The following is a 9,568-nucleotide window of genomic DNA, read 5'->3' on the forward strand; positions in this document are numbered from 1 at the left end:
GCACACACACAGTAAGGGGTGTTTTGCCTGCCCTGCGGCGAGTGTTAATTCTGAGAGGAGGGTAGGTAGGCGTTGGTTTGACCCCGTGAACACACTCCTCTGACCCGGCTTGACAACCGGGCCAACGCGCTACCGACACCGCTCAGCTACAGAAGAAGAACAAGGCACTGATTCATCCACAGAACATGAGAGGCCTTTATTGTCATGATCACTCAAATAATGGATAGAATCACCTCCTCTCTCCTGTCTGTGCTCCAGTCTGTGGCTGTCTGTGGTACTGGTACCGGTTCTAACGTCATGCCCCAGTCTGTGGCTGTCTGTGGTACTGGTACCGGTTCTAACGTCATGCTCCAGACCCAGATAGCAAGCGGATCTGGGCCATATATGGGCCGGAACTAAACCACAAGGGCCAGATCTGGCCTGTATATGGCCCAGATCCGCTTGCTATCTGGGGTCTGTGTGGCTGTCTGTGTTAAGATGGGTGCCTACTAGAGCATCTTAGATTTTAAAACCGCTTGAGACCACTGACATAACGACAGACTTAACCAATTTGTCATATTTTAATCGTACGAACGCACCCGCTAGGTGATTCAGTCAAGATGCAGCACCACGCACTTACTGTAACAATTTCAGAGTGGCGATTCCTTTTGGGGACCTGGGACATCAAATAAACTTAAGTGATCAAACCTGATGTGCTAATATTTATTAGCCTAGGTCCCGTACCTCATTCTGATTTGTCTTTCAAATGTCTCTGTAATCTTCAAACTCTGATTGTTAATTCCTTGTGTCTATTATGTTTTTATCACTGGTCAGTCTTCCAAGGTTACAATTTGAGATGGAAGTATCTTATATATTTTCGCTGCCTACGGCGCCACACTCGGTCTAGGCTGTTCAATAAGATCCTGCACGTATTTCCGAACATATTTTTGTCATTCAAACAACTTGGAACTAGTTCACTTGTAAACAGCCAACTTCAAAGAAAATTCTGGGTTTAAATCAGGCTCGGCTCGGGCCCTAAATGCAGCCAATGGGGCTCGGACAGAACCTGCACAGGCTCGGTTAAGGTCGGGCTTGCTTTTTTGGGCCCGATCTAAGTGCTGGTTCTAACGTCGCTCTCCGGTCTGTGTGGTTGTCTTGTCTGTGGTACCGGTACCGTTTGTAACGCATGCCTGTTAGAACTTGTCAAGGTTCTGTGTCTCCTCCTGCCAGCTCCTGTCTAACACGTCTCAACGTTGACTGAACGTCACCTGTCTTAACCCCTCTGCAGTGAACCGGCTCGGTCTTGGAGAAATGTTCTGTATCTGTGTTTTTTCAGTCAGATTTTCTTTGATGAGGTCCTATATTAACCCCTCCCCTCCCTCTGTCCATCTCTCATGCTGTCTCTTACCCAATGGCTTGGCTGCATGTAAGTAACTCCGGATGTTAACCCCGCCTCCCTGTCTCCCTCGCTACCTTCTCTGATTTAACTCTCTGCTGTCGTGTTTACTACTGTTTTTTTTTTTGACGGAAGATGTTTTTGTTAAACGGTCTCTTGAGGCCAGGCATTTCAAATACAAATCACTAATTTCTTACCTTTGTCTGGTGTTGAAAACTACTCAGAATTTGGGCCTATCCCTTTGTTTCCTTCAACCCAACTGTGCACCTGAGAATACAGTATATACATACCTCTCCAACTGCACCAATGAGAATACAGTATATACATACCTCTCCAACTGCACCAATGAGAATGCAGTATATACATACCTCTCCAACTGCACCAATGAGAATGCAGTATATACATACCTCTCCAACTGCACCAATGAGAATACAGTATATATATACCTCTCCAACTGCACCAATGAGAATACAGTATATACACACCTCTCCAACTGTGCGCCAATGAGAATACAGTATATACATTCCTCTCCAACTGTGCACCAATGAGAATACAGAGTTTGAGTTTAATAATTCTAGAGCATTCAGTATTCTACAGAATGTATACAGTATATACATTCCTCCCAAACTGTGCACCAATGAGAATACAGTATATGCATACCTCCCAAACTGTGCACCAATGAGAATACAGTATATACATTACTCCCAAACTGCACCAATGAGAATACAGTATATACATACCTCTCCAACTGTGCACCAATGAGAATACAGTATATACATACCTCCCAAACTGTGCACCAATGAGAATACAGTATATACATACCTCCCAAACTGCACCAATGAGAATAGAGTATATACATACCTCCCAAACTGCACCAATGAGAATACAGTATATACATACCTCTCCAACTGTGCACCAATGAGAATACAGTATATGCATACCTCTCCAACTGTGCACCAATGAGCATCCCCCTCAGTGCTTAGTGTCAGCCATATTAAACGACTTCTCTCCTTTCTCCGTCCTTTTCTCCTGCGGTCCAGTTTTTGACCAACTAGACCTGGTGACGTACGAGGAGGTGGTGAAGCTGCCGGCGTTCAAGAGGAAAACGCTGGTGCTGCTGGGTACGTAGCCCCGCCCCCTCTGGGTTCTCCCAGCCAGACGGTGTGGTGGGCTTCCAGGACTGGTCTCCTCTCCTGACCCCTCCTGACCTCTCCTCACCTCTCTCTCCTCTCCTGACCTCTCCTCACCTCTCCTGACCTCACCTCTCCTCACCTCTCTCCTCCTCTCTCCTCCTCTCTCTCCTCTCCTGACCTCCCCTCTCCTCACCTCTCTCTCCTCCTCTCTCCTCCTCTCTCTCCTCTCCTGACCTCCCCTCTCCTCACCTCTCTCTCCTCCTCTCTCCTCACCTCTCTCTCCTCTCCTGACCTCACCTCTCCTCACCTCTCTCTCTTCTTCTCATCTCTCTCTCTCCCCCAGGGGCCCACGGAGTTGGTAGGAGGCACATCAAGAACACACTCATCACCAAACACGCGGACCGATTTGCCTACCCCATTCCTCGTAAGACACGCGCACACACACACACACACACACACACACACGTTTGTGTGAATGCAAACATACATGGACATGCATGGGCATGTATGCACAACGATTAGACAGTACACCTACCCTAATTTGACAGAAAGAAGTTTGACAGAAACCACCGCTCACTCTCGCCAACTTACCCCCCCCCCCCACGTCAGACACCACCCGGCCCCCAAAGAAGGACGAGGAGAACGGGAAGAACTACTTCTTCGTGTCCCACGACCAGATGATGCAGGACATCAGCAACAACGACTACCTGGAGTACGGCAGCCACGAGGACGCCATGTACGGCACGCGGCTCCAGACCATCCGGCAGATCCACGCCCAGGGCATGATCTCCATCCTGGACGTGGAGCCCCAGGTGCGTGTGTGTATGGGTGGTTGTGTGTGGGTGGTTGTGTGTGTATGTATGGGTGGTTGTGTGTGTGTGGTTGTGGGTGTGTGTGGGGGGTTGTGTGTGTGTGTGTATGGGTGGTTGTGGGTGTGTGTGTGTGTGTGTGTGTGTGTGTATGGGTGGTTGTGGGTGTGTGTGTATGGGTGGTTGTGGGTGTGTGTATGGGTGGTTGTGTGTGTGTGTGTGTATGGGTGGTTGTGGGTGTGTGTATGGGTGGTTGTGGGTGTGTGTGTATGGGTGGTTGTGTGTGTGCGTGGGTGTGTGTATGGGTGGTTGTGCCTGTATGGGTGGTTGTGTGTGTGTGTGGGTGGTTGTGGGTGTGTGTGGGTGGTTGTGGGTGTGTGTGTTTGGGTGGTTGTGTGTGTGTGTGTGTGGGTGTGTGTATGGGTGGTTGTGTGTGTGTGTGTATGGGTGGTTGTGTGTGTATGTGGGTGTGTGTATGGGTGGTTGTGTGTGGGTGTGTGTATGGGTGGTTGTGGGTGTGTGTGGGTGCATAATAGCAGCAAACTAATGCTGAGGAAGGCCGGAGGGCTGCAGCGTTGTTTGCTTTCTGTACTAAACCTATTTGTCGAGGGCGGAGTTTCCCCTCTGTGATTCTATTCACTGAGCCAGCCTGGAATTGTGTCTGTCCACTATTCAGTTGTGTTGCTCCATAGGTATCTCCAGTGGATAGTTGTTATGTAGGTATCTCTAGTGGGTAGTGGTTCTGTAGGTATCTCTAGTGGATAATTGTTCTGCAGGTATCTCTAGTGGATAGTTGTTCTGTAGGTATCTCTAGTGGGTATTGGTTCTGCAGGTATCTCTAGTGGGTAGTGGTTCTGTAGGTATCTCTAGTGGATAATTGTTCTGTAGGTATCTCTAGTGGATAGTTGTTCTGCAGGTATTTCCAGTGGATAGTGGTTCTGCAGGTATCTCTCGTGGATAGTGATTATGTAGGTGTCTCTAGTGGATAGTTGTACTGTAGGTATCTCTAGTGGGTAGTGGTTCTCTAGGTATCTCTAGTGGATAATTGTTCTGTAGGTATCTTTAGTGGGTAGTGGTTCTGTAGGTATCTCTAGTGGATAGTTGTTCAGCAGGTATCTCTAGTGGATAGTGGTTCTGCAGGTATCTCTAGTGGATAGTGGTTCTGCAGGTATCTCTAGTGGATAGTTGTTCAGCAGGTATCTCTAGTGGATAGTGGTTCTGCAGGTATCTCTAGTGGATAGTGGTTCTGCAGGTATCTCTAGTGGATAGTGGTTCTGCAGGTATCTCTAGTGGATAGTGGTTCTGTAGGTATCTCTAGTGGATAGTTGTTCTGCAGGTATCTCTAGTGGGTAGTTGTTCTATAGGTATCTCTAGTGGATAGTGGTTCTGCAGGTATCTCTAGTGGATAGTGGTTCTGTAGGTATCTCTAGTGGATAGTTGTTCTGCAGGTATCTCTAGTGGATAGTGGTTCTGTAGGTGTCTCTAGTGGGTAGTTAACAGACCTGCTCTTCTTCTCCTAGGCGCTGAAGATCTTGAGGACAGCAGAATTTGCTCCCTACGTTGTTTTCATCGCGGCACCCACCATCACTCCGGGAATGAACGAGGTAAGGACCGCCATTAACACTCTCTCTTCTCTCTCCCTCTCTCTGTCTCTCTCCCTCTCTCTGTCTCTCTCACTCACTCCGGTCATACTGTCTTTGTTGTGGTTTGGTCATTGGCTGTGGTAAAAATCTATCACCCTGCATGCTGTGTGTGTGTGTGTGCTAGCATGTTGATTTTCTCCGGCATGCGCTTTTTCACTGTTCTCAAGCTTCCAAAATGGTGCAGGAAACTGACAGTAAGTACTGGGCCTGTAGCAGCACAGTAGATGTTTAGCATGTGTGTGTGAAGTTACATATTGAGTGTTTATTTATGGGTATAGAGACCCTTTTTATGTTAGATTTAGCTGTGTTGTGGTAGTGATATTGTGTGTGTGTGTGTGTGTGTGTGTACCGTACTGTTGCTGATGTACAGACAATTCCGTGCGTAGTTGTATGCATGGCTGAAGCAGTGCCTCTGGTAACCCCGCCCCCCCCCCCCCCCCCTCACACACAGACACCTCCTGCTAACTTAGACCGAGTCATCACTCTCTCTTCCTCTCTCTCCCCCTCCTCCTCCTCCTCTTCCTCCTCCCTGGGCAGGACGACTCCCTCCAGAGGCTGCAGAAGGAGTCGGAGACGCTGCAGAGGACCTACGCCCACTACTTCGACCAGACCATCATCAACAACGAGATCGACGACACCATCCGCCACCTGGAGGAGGCGGTGGACCTGGTCTGCACCACGGCCCAGTGGGTCCCCGTGTCCTGGGTCTACTAACCCCCCCCGCGCCTTCTCGCACATCCCCGCCGAGCGACCGCGCCACGGACGCCGACCATCACCCACCCCCCCCCCCTCCAAAACCCCAGCCCCCTTCCCAATCGCAAGCTGCCTCCGAACTTCAGTCATTCTCGTCGGGCGCCATTCCTGCGAAAACTGTCGCAGCCCGAAGAAGAGAAGAAAACATGAGAGGAGCTAGCGACTCTGCTAACGCTAACCGTATACCCCTAACCCTCTTTCCTCAAACTGAGACTTCAACCATTCCCTCTAAAGCCCCGCCCCCCTCTGCCACCAGGCACATTGTAGTGTGTGTATATATATACATATATATATATATATAATAGAAAATAATGAATATGTTCATGTCCTTATAGTCGAAAGGGAGGGGGGTGGGGGTGATGATATCGTAGACATTTTATACTTTTTCGTTTTTGTAATCGTTTAAAAGAGACCGAGTCTCGTAGATGCGATAGTGAGCATGGACTTGAGACATGGGGGTTCGTTTGGCCGTCTGTGTGTGTGTTTACCTTCTAAGGCATTTCCTGTGGTCCTGTACCCTCTGACCCCTGTCTCACCGGACCTCTCGCTCTGTCTCTCTCTCTTTCTCTATCCTCTCTCTCCACTCTCTCCTTCTCTCTCCCACTCTCTCTCCTCTCTCTCTGACCATCCGTGCGCCGGGCAGAAAGCTCGCACACCCTCAAGCACAGTTTGACACCCGTCGTCGTCTGTCGTAGTGGCAACAAATACATGGGTGGGTAGATGGATGGATAAGCACAGAAAACTCGACAGCGACCCCCCCCTCCCCCCCGCTCTCTCTCTATTTATTACACCCCCCACGTCCTTCCCCGTCAATCAAAACTAGTTGAAGGAGCACACCTGCCCCTCCCTGTCTGGGCCTCAGCAGAGCGCTTATTGGCTGACCAGCCCCCCCTTAGCCCTATGCCCCACCCCCCCACCCTTCCCCCGCTCTGTTCTGTTTTCCGTTTACATATCAGTTTGCACAAAGGACTACGGAGAAGACAGATACTCTCTCTCTCTCTCCCTTTTCTTTTACTGCTGCCCTCTTTTTTTCTTTATCCGTCTTTATCCCCTCTCCCCCCATCCCTCCCTCCCTCCCTCTCTCCGTCTCATCTAATTTCTCGTGGACGTGAGCCAGTGTCCGGTGCATGTTGGTCAGTGACAGAGCACTGGCGCGACCCGTGGCCCTCGACTCCGGGGCGGGATCAGGTACGAAACAAGAATCCACCAATAGAAACCAAGAAGGACTTAACAACCAGCGTCCTGCTGGGGTGGGGTGGGGTGGGGTGGGGGGGAGTAGAACACCTATGCACACCCCCAGCCCTGACGATGGATCCCCCTCATTGGACGCATTCCTGTCAGACCCCGCCCCTCCTCCCATCCCTTAATAGTGAGATGTGTCTCGATGTGAATCGTCTTAATTTGATTGGCTGTGCGGAAAGGGAGTGGGCGGGGCTCACGGAGTAGGTCGGACATTCCAGTTCCAGGAGCGAACGTTTCAGAGCGATGTCACCCTAAAAAGAGTATTACTGTTTTCAGTTCCAGTGGAAGGAGATTCGGGTTCTTGCAGATTTTTATTGTGTGTAAACGTTTCAATGGTGCGTACGTCATACGAGTGAATATGAAGAGCCAGTGTGTGTATAATACAGTTAAAAGAGCTCGTTATGTGACATTAACTCCTCATGATGCTTTGCGTAAAGGCGTCACGTGACACGGCGGCCTTCCGGAACGCCGTCGTGAGCGGGGGCGCGACGCGCCACTCTTAAACTCGTCGTGCCGCGCTCACGGCGGTGCGATGCGGAGCTCGTGTCGCGACGCCTCGGGCGAAGTGTTACCATTTAAAGTCCTGTGTAGATCCCCTCTGCAAATGACAAAAGCAGCTCTTCGGTATGAAAATGTTGTTCTTTTGTTTCTCATTTAAAAAAAATATATATTTCCTTTTAAGTGTTGACGAAGTAAACTGCCTTTTGATTCTGTCCCCTGCAGACTACACTCTGTGTTCTGAGACTTCACTTCCTGTGTGTGGGTGTGGCCGGGTGTTTGTGGGCGTGGCCAGCTGCGTGTGGGTGTGGCCGGATGTGGGTGTGTATGCCTGTGTGCATCTAAACACCTGAACTGAAATATGGTAGTTGCCTCCCTACAGTATGATGATGTCATGCATGCAGAACCTTCTCTGAGGCATGTTCTCATAATGTCCAGTAGGTGGCAGCATTTACTGATTCAACATTAGCCAGTGAGCTCAGCCTGAGACAAAAGTCTATGGTTTGTGATTGACTCAAAGGTACCCCTGATAATAAGCTACAGTATAATATAGTCTGTGTGCATCGTAGTGGTAGAAGTAGTGTACTTTATTGATCCCCGAGAGATCAATGTTGCAGCATCAAAGACTACAAAATCGGATACAGATTTACATTAGACATAAAATACAAAAACAAAACAAACATCTTTATTTGTCACACGCACATCACACAGTGTAGGCGGCCACACACACAAAATGTCTGGAGCATCCACTGATGAAACCTCTCTCTGCTCTTAACTCATCCCGACGTCCTTCCACCAAGGGCAGCCAGGAGCAGACAGTAGGCAGCGTGCAGGGGACGCCAAGTGCTCCCGTCTGTCTTCACCAGGAATGGACAGCGTTAGCAATCTGCTCTTCTGCATGTTTTCCATATTGGGTTCTTTTATGGGTGGAAGGAACCCTTGCAAACTCAGGGAGAACATGCAAACTCCACACAGAAAGGCCCGGAGACCTTCTTGCTGTGAGGCAACAGTACTGGGTACTCCGCCACCATGCCGCACGTGAGCGATTTTGGGGTTCAGTGTCTTGCTCAAGGACACTTCGGCACAATGCCGGGAGCTGGGATCGAACTGGGGACCTTGCGATTTCCTGCCTGCCGCTCTACCTCCCGAGCTACATGACGCTCTAATAATAACAAACTTATTATACTTATTATACTTAACCAGGGGGGGGGTTTGGGCATTACAACAGCAAGAAGAAGGTACAGAAGAGTAAAATATATATATATACAAGAGTAAAAAAAATTATACGTACATGATACTGTTGCAGTAAAGTAACAGGTGACATAGGGGGCAGGTGTGTGTGTGTGTGAGTGTGTGAGTGTGTGTGTGTGTGAGAGAGAGAGAGAGAGAGAGAGAGAGAGTGTGAGTTGTGTAACAGGTACTGTTATAGAGTCTGATGGCCGCTGGCACAAAGTAACGTCTGAACCTCTCCGTATTGCACCTGGGTGGGATGAGCCCATGGATGAAGATGCACCCCATCTGCCCCCATTTGTCCAGAATGGACTCCAGTTAGTCCCTCATCCTCCTCTCCACCACAGTCTTCAGGCTGTCCAGTTGTTGCCCACACGACAGAGCTGGCCTTCCTCACCAGCTTGTTGACCATCCTGACCACCTCCCTGAAGTCCTCTGCATCCTCACTGACGCAGTCCACGATAGAGTCGTCGTCTGAGAACCTCTGGAGGTGGAACGTTCCAGAGTTGTCGCTGAAGTCGGAGGTGTGGAGGGTGAACAGGAAACGTGACGGTACGGTTCCCTACCTGCAAAATGTACAGAAATCCTAATATACTGTAGTGTATAGTGTGCAAATAAAGTTTAGATAACGGTATGTTCCTAGGATGCCTACACTGCAAAACATGTCTAGGGTGTACAAGAGTTTGTATAAAGTAAATGTACTTTGTGCCTTATTCACAGCGGTGTAACTGGGTTTGAGTACTCTTGCCTACCATTCCTGCTGATTACCTTCTGCACAGCAACACCAATCACAATCCAACTGACCCTGGCAGTAGTGTTATTCACAACGCCTGAATAAACAGTGTTTTAATACGTGTCGATTTTCAGGCTCCCGCTTCAAGGAGA

The 9,568-nt window shown here is 49.3% G+C and overlaps 1 protein-coding gene across 4 annotated transcripts in view; it reads left to right on the forward strand.

The window, feature by feature from the left end:
* Positions 1-6,946, forward strand: part of LOC311321353 (peripheral plasma membrane protein CASK-like) — a 49,171-nt gene extending 42,225 nt beyond the window's left edge. For all 4 annotated transcript variants that reach the window (XM_084453313.1, XM_084453315.1, XM_084453314.1 and 1 more), the window contains 5 exons: positions 2,416-2,496; positions 2,852-2,932; positions 3,118-3,320; positions 4,838-4,921; positions 5,498-6,946. In XM_084453313.1, the coding sequence (XP_084309439.1) occupies positions 2,416-2,496; positions 2,852-2,932; positions 3,118-3,320; positions 4,838-4,921; positions 5,498-5,674 (626 nt within the window). In that variant the 3' untranslated portion in view covers positions 5,675-6,946. The remainder of the gene's footprint in view (positions 1-2,415; positions 2,497-2,851; positions 2,933-3,117; positions 3,321-4,837; positions 4,922-5,497) is intronic.
* The last annotated feature ends 2,622 nt before the right edge of the window (positions 6,947-9,568 follow it).

This window comes from Borostomias antarcticus, assembly GCF_949987555.1.
Source record: "Borostomias antarcticus genome assembly, chromosome: 19".
Lineage (NCBI taxonomy): Eukaryota > Metazoa > Chordata > Actinopteri > Stomiiformes > Stomiidae > Borostomias > Borostomias antarcticus.